Source organism: Hoplias malabaricus, chromosome 1 (assembly GCF_029633855.1).
Source record: "Hoplias malabaricus isolate fHopMal1 chromosome 1, fHopMal1.hap1, whole genome shotgun sequence".
Classification (NCBI taxonomy): Eukaryota; Metazoa; Chordata; class Actinopteri; order Characiformes; family Erythrinidae; genus Hoplias; species Hoplias malabaricus.
In genome coordinates, this window is record NC_089800.1 from 71,947,047 (window position 1) to 71,961,425 (window position 14,379).

General features: G+C 37.6%; 2 protein-coding genes across 4 annotated transcripts in view; one reads left to right on the forward strand and one right to left on the reverse strand.

Moving 5' to 3' along the window:
* The window catches only part of LOC136710358 (MAPK/MAK/MRK overlapping kinase-like), a 29,972-nt gene extending 29,635 nt beyond the window's left edge, over positions 1–337 (reverse strand). For both annotated transcript variants that reach the window (XM_066685840.1, XM_066685831.1), the window contains exon 1: positions 236–337. In XM_066685840.1, the coding sequence (XP_066541937.1) occupies positions 236–299 (64 nt within the window). In that variant the 5' untranslated portion in view covers positions 300–337. The remainder of the gene's footprint in view (positions 1–235) is intronic.
* A 455-nt stretch (positions 338–792) lies between these two features.
* Positions 793–14,379, forward strand: part of LOC136697661 (ribosome quality control complex subunit NEMF-like) — a 32,349-nt gene continuing 18,762 nt past the window's right edge. The window contains exons 1-17 of one of the 2 annotated variants that reach the window (XM_066672883.1): positions 793–978; positions 1,929–1,997; positions 2,110–2,212; positions 2,296–2,421; positions 5,092–5,240; positions 7,633–7,700; positions 7,811–7,900; positions 8,015–8,088; positions 8,175–8,245; positions 8,350–8,425; positions 8,559–8,699; positions 11,434–11,642; positions 11,754–11,945; positions 13,285–13,348; positions 13,444–13,532; positions 13,636–13,739; positions 13,843–13,905. In XM_066672883.1, the coding sequence (XP_066528980.1) occupies positions 920–978; positions 1,929–1,997; positions 2,110–2,212; positions 2,296–2,421; positions 5,092–5,240; positions 7,633–7,700; positions 7,811–7,900; positions 8,015–8,088; positions 8,175–8,245; positions 8,350–8,425; positions 8,559–8,699; positions 11,434–11,642; positions 11,754–11,945; positions 13,285–13,348; positions 13,444–13,532; positions 13,636–13,739; positions 13,843–13,905 (1,747 nt within the window). In that variant the 5' untranslated portion in view covers positions 793–919. The remainder of the gene's footprint in view (positions 979–1,928; positions 1,998–2,109; positions 2,213–2,295; positions 2,422–5,091; positions 5,241–7,632; positions 7,701–7,810; positions 7,901–8,014; positions 8,089–8,174; positions 8,246–8,349; positions 8,426–8,558; positions 8,700–11,433; positions 11,643–11,753; positions 11,946–13,284; positions 13,349–13,443; positions 13,533–13,635; positions 13,740–13,842; positions 13,906–14,379) is intronic. The other variant, XM_066672876.1, reaches the window with a different exon arrangement.

Below are 14,379 nucleotides of genomic sequence, written 5' to 3' on the forward strand. Positions count from 1 at the left end.
TCGCCCTGGTAACGGGGCACGCTCCCGGCCTCCTATCTGACCTGCGCTGAGACAGAGCCAGAAAAGTCAACCGACCTAGAAACTCCCATCGCTCTCACGAACGTGGAGATGCACCTCACTCTTGTTCTATAGCAAACCGCTTCGTTTGGGCCTTGAAAGATGCTAACAGGCCACAGTGTATCTTCGGGAGAATTTTAATGACACTTTAAGGGCAGCGGGTGAAACAGCGGCTCACCTTTCTTACTAAGAGACTTGCTGTGCGCTTGTTCAGGTTCCACCCGTCTTCTGTCGTTGTCCATCGTTAAGACATTCACAAAAGCTCGGACATAACGCTTTCTTTCCGCCTGTTTTCATTCCCGTGCAGTACGTAAAATCGCATCTTTTTTTTTTTTTTTTTTTTTTTTTTTTGATAATCTCCACTTTCAAATTTCACGTTAAACATGTCAGGATCTTCATTATTTCATTTCCCAAAGTAATGAATTGCATTATATAACTTTGTCATTTGGGTGACCGATTAATGGACATTGTTCACTCTGTTATTTCGAGATATTTTGTAAGTCATGGACAAGCTTCTAACAGTACGGCAAGCGTAAGATCTCGGTGTATGCTCGAATATTAAAGCTACAGTGAAATATCCAGGACCTGTGTATCGGGCTGTAATTCCTCGGTGGTTAATATGGTTCACAGCATCATGAGATGACCACATTGCCTCCCTCCCTTTCACACTCTCTCTGTATTTCACGCTATGTCACTCTTCCACCCTATGATCTCAAACGCGCTTCGATATTTCTGATCGCCTGCACCGGGCATAACAAACAGGCTTCCGTAGAATACGACACATACGCATTGCCAGTTGGTGGTTAGCAGGGCTGCGTGTACCGAGAACAGTAAAAAACTGAGTTTAAGTGTTCTCAGCGCCATGAAAAGCAGATTTAATACAGTGGACATTAGGGTAGTAATTGCCGAGCTCAACGCTAAGTAAGGACTGACTTCTGCTGTATATATACTGTTTGGTAAACATAGTTTATGCATAGCTACGCTAGCCAGCAGTCAAAACTGCTGCTTGTTGCATGGGCTTCAGTATCGATCATCTTATTCCCTATGAATTAGTCTAGGTCAGGAGTGCACAACTCCAGTCCTGGAGGGCAGGTATCCAGCAAAGTATGGTGATTCCTCCTCTAAAACATATCCCCTAAAAATGGCAATTAACAGATGAGTTGAATCGTGTGTGTGAGCAAAGGAATCACCAAACTTTGCTGGACACCGGTCCTCCAGGATTGGAGTTGTACACCCCTGGTCTAGGTCGTATTTAGGATCGCTGGCATTTAAATCGAGCGAGAGAGACACAAGTACCAATTCATTTAAATTTGTTTTAGAGGAACTGGACTTATGTGAATCCACTTTTAAGAAATATTAGAAAAAGGTGTGTTAGGTAACGTTACATATGGTTTTCTTGCCACACTCTGTCCTCAAACATTGCTTGTACAACCCGGTTTCGAGAAAAGTTGGAATATTATTTAAAAACAAGTATATGATTGGTTAATTCTCTTGAAAATGTGCAACAAAGGTGCAACGAAATATTACCAACACGACTGTATTTTGTAAATAAATACAAATAATAAATTGCATATTTCCAATACACTTCAAATAAGTTAGGACAGAGTCAGGTTTACCACTGTGTTGGGTTGCATCATCGCTCGTTTTATTTACATCTGTTAATTATTTGGGAACTGAGGATACTGGGGGTTGTTTGCCCACTTTTGCTTGATTCAAAACCTCAGCTAGTGAACACTAGTGAATATAATCTTTTTAATGAATTTAAGTTAGGAGTTATGCAATGCTATAACAAGTACTTTAAAGGAATCTCAGAGATAAACTTGTGTAATACTTTCAGTCTGTTATTAATTTACACGTCTTTTGTCCTGCAGCTATGTCGGAATGCGAGTGAATAATGTGTATGACATTGACAACAAGACATATCTCATACGACTACAAAAGTAAGTATTCCAACATATGAAGTATAAGGACCCCCCCCCCATTAGGCATATGCTTGGTAACTTATTGATGTTTTGAATTTTGCTTCCTTAATTTAAAATTTGGTTTTTTCAGGCCAGACAGTAAAGCAATATTATTGCTTGAGTCTGGAATACGGATTCACTCCACAGAGTTTGAATGGCCCAAAAACATCATGCCCTCTGGTTTTGCCATGAAGGTATGATGCATTCTAGTGTACTACCAATTGAATATATTGCATTTGCTTTAAACTATTGAGTGATCTTACATTAATATTTTCAGTGTCGAAAACACTTGAAGTCAAGGAGACTGGTACATGTAAAGCAACTTGGTGTAGACAGAATTGTGGACATTCAGTTTGGGTCAGATGAGGCTGCTTACCACCTTATAGTGGAGCTGTACGACAGGGTAAGAGAACTTTCTTTAGGCCTGTGTGATAAAAACACAATAGTGATTAAAAAAAGGTATAATTTCACTTATATCCAAATAATGCAAACCGGTAGGAACACACATAATCAGGAAATAACAAAGGATATACATTAATGATCACATTAGTCATACATAAATAGCCTTTAATAAGGGTAAACATCATCAACATCTTGTTAATTCAGTCTGCTAATTAACACTATGACTATTATTAATTAAGATCCTTTACATATTGGATCTATTTGGATACTGTGTGTTACATATCTTTGTGCATTGATGTAGTCAAAATTATATTCAGGGACATAAGTAGTGATTAAAATTATTATCATTATTATGGTAATCACTGCTTATGTCCCTGCCTATAATTTTGCCAACATCAATGCGCAAAGATTTGCAACAAACAGTATCCAAATAGATGCAATATGTAAAAGGTCTTAATTAATAAGGCAAGTCATAGTATTAATTAGCAGACTGAATTAACAAGATGTTGATACTTAATGTTTACCCTTGTTAATGGATATTTATGTATGACTAATGTGGTCATTAATGTATATGCTTTGTTATTTCCTGATATATTAAGCATTAATATATGTATTAATTCACTATGAGGAGATCATTAATGATGTATTAATATATGATTAATTGTGCACCAGTATTGTTAAATGTTAAGTGTTACCCATTATATTTAAGTCCAAGGAATTATTTAATGTGTGTTTAAGGGCACTTATTGAGATAGGTCAGTTTACTGCAAGTTAATTTTTCCTGCTTTCTTATTTAATGTGTATATCAAAGTGAAATCATTCTTTTGTCCTTATGATTATTTCTGTAAATTCTTCATTGTAGGGTTGACATTACATGTTTGCCTTGAAAAATAAGGTGAATAATGTAAAATAAGGTGGTTAAATTTAATATAAACCGTTTAATTCAGCATGTTTTCATGTTCTTTATTTAAAAAGATGATGAAAAATTATCAATAGCTTTTGACTGAAATGAAATAATTGATCATGAAATATTTTTCATCTAAATCATCCAGCCTAGTTTTAACCTAGTTTACAACCTAATTTATAACTATGTAATAAGTAGGATTTTTAAGCCATTTATAAACTTTTATAAATTTAGTCTTATTTTAATATGGTGCCCCCTGATATTTTACTTTGGAAGTGTTACAAGTTGGGTTTGCATAAGAATATTGACCATATGTGAGGTTATGTGGGCTGATTAGAGAATGACTGCTATAAAATATCCAAATTTTAATAGATATATTCTAAACTTAGCACAAAAAGTAAGGATATTTGGGGTTTTTTGATAGGTTATTTCTTTTGTGAAAAAATGCTTCTTGGCAATAAATCTTTATCTGTTTGAAAGCCTGTTGATTTCCCTTTTAAATGGTGCCACATTTGTAAGTAGCATGCAGAGTGTTGGTCACTCTGGCGCAAACAGCACGCCCAAGCTGATCCCACTAGTGTTCAATGGGATTGAGTTCAGGACTGCTGGCAGGCCAATCCATCCTGTCTGCTCCCAAATCCTGGAGGTGGTCTTTGATAAATCCCACCTTGTGGGGGTGAGCATTGTCATCTTGGAGGATAGAGTTGGGTCCCAAACGGTGGAGATATGGGATTGCCACTGGTTGCAGAATTTCATCTCATTATCTCTCTGTATTGCGATTGTTTCCAATGACGACTAGCCTTGTTTTTCCAGTGAAGGAGGTGCTGCCCGACACCATCACACTGCCTCCACCAAAAGGTGTTACTCTATTGGTGCAGTAATCAGCATAGTGTTCTCCGCATCTTCTCCTCCACACTTTGACACTACAATCCAATGGCTGTAGTCAGAATCCGGATTCATTGCTGAACATGATGTTCCTCCACATATTCAGGGTTCAGTGCACGTGTTGCCTACATCGCAAACAGGTCTGATGGTGAAGAGCAGTCATGGCAGGCCTCCTGGCAGCCCTGTGAGCCTATGGAGAGTGGCTGTGTGCAGTCTGTTCCGGATTGTCTGGGCAGAGAGCTGTCGTTCATATGCGCTGACCAACATGCTGACAGGGTGAAGAAACGATCTTCTTGGGGTTTCGTCTTCTTGGAACTCCCATTTTGCGGCCTGTCTCTGACATCACCCTGTTATATGGAACTTGGTCTTCAATTTGGAGATGGTACTAGGGCTCACTACAAATAATGCTGCAACTTGATTTTTTGCGGAACACCAGCTTGAAGTTGCCCTATTAGTCCAACATGGCATGCAGCACCTGGGGGTATAAGAAGCTCAATACAAGTGTCAATAGCAACAGCAAAATAAGCTGCTTGTCAATGGAAGAGAAGATTTGGCAAATTTTTTATTGCCGCAACCCACATACTCAGCTCTACTGCTCATCCAACAAATGCATGTTCCTTACAAATGTAGCATCATTTAAAATGAACATTAACAGGCTTTCCAATGGCATAAGATTTATTGGCAAGAAGCATTGTTTCAACAAAACAATAATCTACCAAACACAAATTTCCTTCCTTTTTGTGCTAAGTTTATATAAATTCTTTGCAGAAATTATAGTTACATACAAAGAAGGATGGATATGTTTAGTAACACACATGCACATATTGGTAGTAAAAACAACCCACAGAGATCCACATTGACCACAGTGTTTATCATTTGCAGGGAAACATAGTCCTAACAGACCATGAGTACGTCATACTTAACCTTTTGCGCTTTCGCACTGCTGAGGCAGAGGATGTTAAGATTGCTGTGAGAGAGCGATATCCTATAGAGAATGCCAGGCCACCTGAACCCATCATCAGCCTTGAAAGGTAAGTGTTAATCCATTTTAAATTCTTAGTGATGACCAGTCACTACGTCTCACTGATCTTGGCAATGTTGCATCAGAGGTTCTCTTTGTCTTGTTTTGTCATGTCTAGCTGACTTGTTTTCTATGATTGCCTCACAACAATTTAATTCTGTGTTAATGTGCCACAAATGTATTCATGAATGTAGCAGTTTTTGTTTGTTGGTGCTGACAACTTATTTTATTAAAGCCCCCCTCCATTAATTGATTAATCAATTAAAAACTAATCTGTATTCATCACAATTACATGTGTGTCCAAGTTATTTTCATAAAAAACCTAATGCCTTAAATCTGGTCAGATCTACACCCACAACTTTCATTCAGTATCAGATTTATGAATATAGACAGGTGCGTCTAAATAAACTAGGATATCATCAAAAAGGTAATTTATTTCAGTAATTCAATTCAAAAAGTGAAACTCATTATATAGATGCAAATAAGAGTGATCTATTACAAGCTTTTATTCATTTCTTTTAATGTTGATGAATATGGCTTAGGGCGGCTCTGTGGTGCAGCAGGTAGTGTCACAGTCACACAGCTCCAGGGACCTGGAGATTGTGGGTTCAAGTCCAACACGGGTCACTGTCTGTGAAGAGTTTGGTGTATTCTCCCTGTGTCTGCATGGGTTTCCCTCAACTGGAAAAGTGGTTACAGACAAAGATTGAATAAATAAATATGGCTTACAGCCAATGAAATCCCAATAGTCATTATCTCAGAAAATAAAAATAAAATTAAATAAGACCTATTTTAAAAAATTATTTTAAATACAGACATGTTGACCTACTTAACAGTATGCCCAGTATATGCTCTCAATACTAGGTCGGGCTTCTTTTTCATGAATTACAACATCAATGCGGAGTGGCAAGGAGGCGATCAGCCTGTGGCACAGCTGACATGTTATGGAAGCCCAGGTTGCTTTGATAGCGGCCTTCAGCTCCTCTGCATTGTTGGGTCTGGTGTCTCTCCTCTTCCTCCTGACAATGGGGTTTAGATCAGGTGAGTTTGCTGGCCAATCAAGCACAGTGATACTGTGGTTATTAAACCAGGTATTGGTTCTTTTGCCAGTGTGGACAGGTGCCAAGTCCTGCTGGAAAATAAAATCCACATCTCTATAAAGCTTGTCTGCAGAGGGAAGCATGAAGTGCTCTAAAATTTCCTGGTAGACGGCTGCACTGATTTGGACTTTACATGGGTCAATGACTGACTTCTGGACATCTGTGACATCAGCAGTCTTAACCATGTTTGTGTAGCCTACTGAACCAGAGTAAGGGATCATTTTCAAGGCTTAGGAAACCTTTGCTGTTGTTTTGTGTTTATTATTCTAATTTTCTGAGATAATGACTTTTGGCTTTTCATTGGCTGTAAACCATAATCATCAGCATTAAATTATCTGAATTGCTGAAATAAATTAACTTTTGATGATATTCTAACTTGCACCTGTAGTCCTCGCCTCTATCCTGACAGGATTTGTGTGCGAAACCATGGATGTCTGAATGTACCTGTGTAAGTCTGGCCTTGTAAAACTGCAATTTCAAAGCAAAAATGCTCATCAATGATGTTGACCGCATATTTTGAATATGCTGCTTCGTTTAACACCACATGTGCATGTTGATAAGGTGAAAATTTTTATTTCACCTGTAGGGGTGTTTAAAAAGTAGGCCAAAATATGGACTATCTTAGGCAATATAGGCTAAACTACTTTTTCATTAATTTTCATTGTTATGTTTTTAAACTGAAGTATTTATTAAATATTAGCTTTACTATTTAAATGTATAAAATATTTTACTGTAATGTCTCAAGTTTCAAATGTCCATGTTTTTTTTTTTTTAGATCTGCCTTAAGTAATGTTCAACTCACTGTGGGGAAATTTTCATGGTCACTCTGACCTATTTAGTTTGCTAGGGTCAAGGTTGATTAGGATGGGAGATTGTACTGCATAGTGCGAATGTGGTGTAATTTTGGAAGGAATAATAATTTTCCCATCAAAAGATATACAACAGGGTCACAAGTGAAATTTTTTGGGTCAGAAGTAAAATTGTCTTGTGGTATCTGAATTTAGCTGTGTATTGTTCATAAAACAGATTCTCCAATGGGGATAAAAGTATTTAAAATAGTTTCCGTACAAAATCTCAACTTAAACATAGGGGTAATTGCTGTTTCATTATGCAAAGAAGAGTTATTTGGGAAAATGATTACTTGCTGTAAAAATATTTCTTACCTATGGTAAAACCACTGCAATGCATGGATATTCATGGCTTTTTGCTTTATTTGAATGTGTCCTCATGTTTGCATTTAAAATTTCCACCACATTGTGCTAATGCTATTGGTGTGTGTTGTGCATGGGGGGATACTCACAGGCTGACAGAGATCCTATCCAAATCACAAAGCGGAGAGCAAATTAAAAGGATTCTTAATCCACACCTCCGTAAGTGTAGCTTTTATATAGTATGAAAATAATTATTTAAATGATCCAAAGACATATTTCTGCAATCTTGAGGAATTACTTCAAAATTTTATCTGCCTATATCACCATAGCATATGGCGGCACTCTCATTGAACACTGCCTTATGGAAGTTGGACTCCCTGGTTTCATGAAAATGGATAGTCAGTTTAACATTGCAGAAGGTTAGTTTCCTCATTGTAATAATTCAAGAACTCCAGAAATAGTTTTTTAACATTTCACATTGTCAATGATAATTAAGGAATTTAACATTAAGAACAGGATGTTATGCCCCACAGTTGCACCAAAAATTTTGGAAGCTTTGCAAATAGCAGAGAACTTCATGGAGAAGGCAGCAGTCTTTGATGGAAAGGTGGGTATGAATTTGAACATGTGTTATTTATTTTTAATGGTGGCAATCATTCCATTTTTTTAATATATATTTTTCCCCAAACAAAGGGTTACATCATTCAGAAAACTGAAAAGAAACCAAGTATGACTCCAGACCAGCCACACAAAGATTTGCTGACGTATGGTCAATAATTTATGTTGTTTATATTCATATTGTACGTATTCAGAAAGACAGTACTGTGACATGTCTTTATAACAGATAATGCTTCTCTTTGCATTTTAGGTATGAAGAATTTCACCCATTCCTTTTTGCCCAGCACTCAAAAAGCCCATATGCTGAGTTTGAGTCTTTTAATAAGGTTGGTGATTCATTTCACAATTTCTGGTATGGTTCATTCTTTTTGTTTATATTTTGCAATGTATGTTTTCGTTGGCTGTTTTTTTTTTTTTTTTTTTTTTGCTGTTACAATAAAAAGCTTCTATTTTTCCTAGGCTGTTGATGAGTTTTTTTCAAAGATGGAGAGCCAGAAGATTGACATGAAAGCACTTCATCAGGAGAAACAGGCTCTAAAGAAGCTGGAAAATTTTAGAAAGGACCATGAGCAACGTTTGGAGGCCTTACATCAAGCCCAGGTATGGTCTTATTTATTATTTTTAAATATAGTTGTTCTTTAGACAAGGGGCAATTAATTAAAATTCATTAAGGTCCAGTTAGAGGGCAGCAGGGTAGCTAGTGTCACTGTCTCACAGCTCCAGTGACCTGGAATTAAATTCGAGCCCCGCTCCGGGTGACTGTCAGGAGTTTTCTCCCCTTGTCCACGTGGGTTTCCTCCGGGTGCTCTGGTTTCTTCCCAGGGTCCAAAAACACACGTTGGCAGGTGGATTGGCGACTCGGTCCATAGGTGTGTGTGTACCTAGACACTGGAATGCGTCGTGTAGCTGTGCCGGTCCCAAAGCCCGGATAAATAGGGAGGGTTGCGTCAGAAAGGGCATCTGGCATAAAAACTGTGCCAGATCGATTGTGCGGATTGTGGTTGATCCGCTGTAGTGACCACAGACGGGAAAGAGCAGCTAGAGGAAGAAGATTCAGTTAGAGAACATTTTCTCAAGCCAAGGTCCGGAACATAACATATAACTTTTTGCATTTGGATCAGTGCCATTTCCTGCATATTGAAATAGCCTTGTAGTTATAGCATCGTTTTATTTTATTATGATTTTAACAATTGAATGTCACTGACATTTCAGCATATTTCAACAAGAATTATAAATAACAAATACTATAAATAAAATGTCCTTTTCTAATTTCAGGTAAAATTTACAAACAAAATAATGATTAACAAATGCATACAGTATCTCACAAAAATGAGTACACCCCTCACATTTTTGTAAATATTTTAATATATCTTTTCATGGGACAACACTGAATATATGACACTTTGATACAATGTAGTCAGTCTACAGCTTGTATAACTGTTGCTGTGCCTCTTAAAATAACTCAATGTCTAGACCGCTAGCATCAAAAGTGAGTACACTCCTAAGTGAAAATGGCCAAATTGTGCCCAAAGTGTCAAATTATTTTCCAGCACTGCCTTAACTCTCTTGGGCATGGTGTTCACTAGAGCTTCACAAGTTGTCTCTGGAATCCTTTTCGATTCCTCCATGACAACATCACCTTGCGCTCGTCCACCTAACATTTGAGAATGCCCTGCAGATGCTCAACAGGGGTAGGTCTAGAGACATGCTTGGCCAGTCCAGCACCTTTACCTTTCGTTATTTAACAAAGTCATCTTGGAGATGTGTTGCGGTCGTTATCATGTTGGAATAATGCCCTGCGGCCCAGTTTATGAAGTAGGGGGATCATGCTCTGCTTTTGGTATGTCACATTACATGTTGGCATTCATGTTTCCCTCAATGAACTGTAGCTCCCCACAGCCGCCAGTACTCATGCAGCCCCAAACCATAACACTCCCACCACAATGCTTGATTGTAGGCAAGACGCACATGTCTTTGTACTCCTCATCTGGTAACCTCCACACACACTTGACACCATCTAAACCAAATAAGTTTATCTTGGTCTCATCAGACCACAGGACATGGTTCCAGTAATCCATGTCCTTAGTCTGCTTGTCTTCAGGAAACTGTTTGCAGGCTTTCTTGTGCATCATCTTTAGAAGGGGCTTCCTTCTGGTACGACAGCAATGCAGACCAATTTGATACAGTATGCAGTGTATGGTCTGAGCACTGACAGGCTGACCCCCCCCCCCACCCCTTTAACCTCTACCGCAATGTTGGAACCAGTCCAGTTGAACTGCTGTATGGTATTGGCCACCATGCTGCAGCTCACTTTCAGTGTGTTGGCAATCTTATAGCCTAGGCCATCTTTATGTAGAGCATCAATTCTTTTTCAGATCCTCATAGAGTTCTCTGGCATGAGGTGCCATGTTGAAATTCCAGTGACCAGTATCAGAGTGTGTGAGTGCGATAAAACCAAATTTAACACAGCTGCTCCCCATTAACACCTGAGACCTTGTAACACTAACGAGTCACATGATACCTGGGAGGGAAAATTGGGCACAATTTGGCCATTTTCACCTAGGGTTTACTCACTTTTGTTGCCAGCGGTTTAGAAATTAATGGCTGTGTGTTGAGTTATTTTGAGGGCACAGTAAATTTACACTGTTATACAAGCTGTAGACTGACTACATTGTATCAAAGTGTCGTCAGTGTTGTCCCATGAAAAGATACAATGATATATGTACAAAAATATGAGGTGTGTACTCCTTTTGTGAGATACTTTATGTAAATAAAGTGCCTAATAACTTGTCTTGGCAGCTGACGTATGTTAAAGGTGTCCTACTTTTTTCATTTCTTGGAGTGCTAAACCTGAACCGATTACACAATATTTTTGTCTTTCATGAGGTTCACTATGTCAGATTAGCGCTATATGTTAGTGCGTATCTTAGTCGAGAGACTGGCAACACTACACCTTTGACATGGACCACTCTTCATTCACATCATTAAGTGCGTTCAGACATTCCCGGGGAGGTGGGTCAAGAAACTGTAAGTCATGGCTACAAAAGCGCTGTGTGTGATGCTGGCAGTTGTTCCACATGAAAGCTGCAGCAGGGGCTCCAACACAGGAACAGGAAAATTGATGGATACAACAAAATCATGCCAAAATCAGGCTAAATGCATGTAGTCTGGTCCTGGCATAAGGAAGATATCCTTGGTCTCACTTCTTTACAGATCCTTATTCAGTGTGGTATTGTTTGTATTTTTCTTTTGTGAATTCAACTATAATACTCAGATGATGAGAACTTTTGTTTGATGATTGGTTTGTTGATTGCTGGTGTATCTGGTTTTGTAGGAGGTGGACCGTCTGAAGGGGGAGCTTGTAGAGATGAATCTCCCCATTGTGGACAGAGCTCTACAGGTGGTAAGAAGTGCTCTTGCCAATCAGGTGGACTGGGCGGAAATTGGTCTCATAGTGAAAGAAGCTCAAGTGGCTGGGGATCCTGTGGCATGTGCCATTAAAGAACTGAATCTACAAACCAATCATATCACCATGCTACTGAAGTAAAGTCCTTTTGTTTTTATGTATAAAGATAATTTAGTTTAAAAATACTTTAATTTTGTGTGTTTTATGGAAAACAAAATTAAATTAATAATTAATTTATTTGATAAAAGGAACCCATATATTGGTTCAGAAGAAGGAGATGCAGAGGAGGTAGAGTCTGTGTTGCATACTACACGCTCTGAGGAGCAAAAGGTGACGAAGAACAAAAGGACAGCTAAAGGACAGAAGGGCAATGTCCAGAAGAACAAAACTGTACTGGTGGATGTGGACCTCAGTTTGTCTGCTTATGCCAATGCAAAGAAGTGAGCCCAGTCTTGTGATTCTAAAATATGTCTGACTGGCCATATAATAGAAAAGAATGGAAAACAATGTGGTATTTTGTTTGGTTTTACAGATTATTATTCTTAGCTGCCATTTAAACATATGTAACATGAACAATGATTCAGGTTGCTTTGACACTCAATGGGCCTCATTCATAAAATGCAAAACGAATTTGTACGTTAAACTGTCTGTTCTCAAGTGAGTCTTTGTAAGTATGAACTAAATTTACATAAATAGCCACCCATAAACAGCTGACCTGCATGACATTTTAGAGCCAACCTTTTGCTTCATACAAAGCTGAATAAATCTGAAGAGTTTTACAGAGCATGAATAACTCCACAGGCATTTATCCCTCTATGTTGAGAGACCACAGAGATATTAAAATATGCCAAAACTTTTTGTGTCAAGTATAACCTTTAGCTTTTGTGAAGGTTTCTGCTCTCTTTGCAGAGTTGTGACAAGCCACATTGAACATATAACTCTGTAGAAGCCTGTAGAAGGAATGATCTGTCTATGACTTGTTATTCCTTGAACGAAGCAGTATATATATATATATATATACAGCTTCTACCATGATCACAAGTTTCATTTAGTTTCATTAGAAATTAAGATTTCTTAATTTCTGTAAACGTCTGAGCTGTGTATTAAGGAGGTCCAGTTGCCTCATCTAAAATTAGTGAGACCATAAAATAAAATAAAAACACATACTTGTGGTTTTATAATCTGGAGATTTATAACTGTTTTGCTATAAAGTTAAAGTTAAACAGTGACGGTGTGTAGATAAACTGGTCAGAAGGAAGTTCAGTCAGTATTTATTCAGTTAAGTACTGCGATTCATCTTTCTGTGGAGGTTTACTTTTTCCTGAGAAGCCTGTTGGTTGACTTCTGGCTTAAATTTGTTTTTTATTATTTTTTTTATTCAACTTTAGTGATCTGAAATTTTTTATGTATTCTTTTTCAAATCTGAATATTTCACCACCTCAAATTTTACCTCAAAGTTTATCAAATGCCATACAAAAATTCAAATTTCTTCAAATATTCAAAAATCAAGAGATCAAATACTTATGTCATTGATTTAGCTCCGTACTCGCCATTTGCTTATGTTTTTACAAAGCTTTTATGAATGAGGCCTAGTGTTGTCATTTTTTTGAGTGTGCTTTAGCATTAAGTCACTTCAGAATTTCATTTCTAAATATTTTTGTAGAAAAGTTCCTGACATGGAAAGAGTTCACTATATTATATTAGATGCCTGATGATATTAATTCTGTCTGAGAGTAAGGAGTATTTATTGTACCTATAATCATCTAAATGCCCTCTCAGGTATTATGACCACAAGAGGAGTGCTGCTAAAAAGGAGCAGAAGACAGTTGAGGCAGCAGAAAAGGTAAAAGAGCAAAACTTAAAATAACACTGCAAAATGTAATAGTTATTGTGATGTAAAAATTATTCAAATTTTGTGTGCAATATGTTTTGTTCAAGGCTTACAAATCGGCTGAGAAAAAGACCAAGCAAACACTTAAGGAGGTTCACACAGTTACAACAATTCAGAAAGCAAGAAAAGTCTACTGGTGAGTCACAAATAGGCTGTCATCTAACACTGTAGCTTTCTGCTACTTTTATACATTTTAATTGATCCTAAACAATAATGATCTTTCCCTGTTTTGGTGTAAGGTTTGAGAAGTTTCTCTGGTTCATCAGCTCAGAGAACTACCTTATAATTGCTGGTCGAGACCAACAGCAGAATGAGATGATAGTCAAACGTTACTTGCGTGCAGGTGAAAGGGGTATTTTGTTGTACCGTGTGTCTGTGTATTTTTTCAGCGTTTTGCTTTCTCTCTATAACAAAAGTAAAAAAATATACCAAAAATGTTTACTCAGGGGACATCTATGTCCATGCTGACCTCCATGGAGCCACGAGCTGTGTCATCAAGAATCCTACTGGTATGAGTAATGTTTTTTCCCTAAACTTAATATTTTTTATGTTTTAATGGCTAGATCAGGAAGTGATCAATGTTGAATCCTCTGCTAATTTACTGGTACTGGTACATTAATAAAACAGATAAGAAAAACTAATAAGTAGCTCTTCCAACATTAGAACAAACAACAAAGCTGTTAAACACAATCTGTAGATTTTGTAGATTCATTCATTCATTCATTCATTCATTCATCATACCAGGAATCACTGGGCGCAAGTCAGGAAAATCTATAGACTAGACACCCCTTAAAACAAGTGATTTCCACCATTTTAATATGCACCCATTTTGGACACAGATGTTTATTTATGCATGCAGAGCTTATTGAATTTCTACATAAAAACATTAAAAGAAATCAGATACCAATTTAATAATTGAAAAATACCTATGTTTGAAAACATTACAGCACATACTTGAACCCACTTGAATACATAAGAGTGGA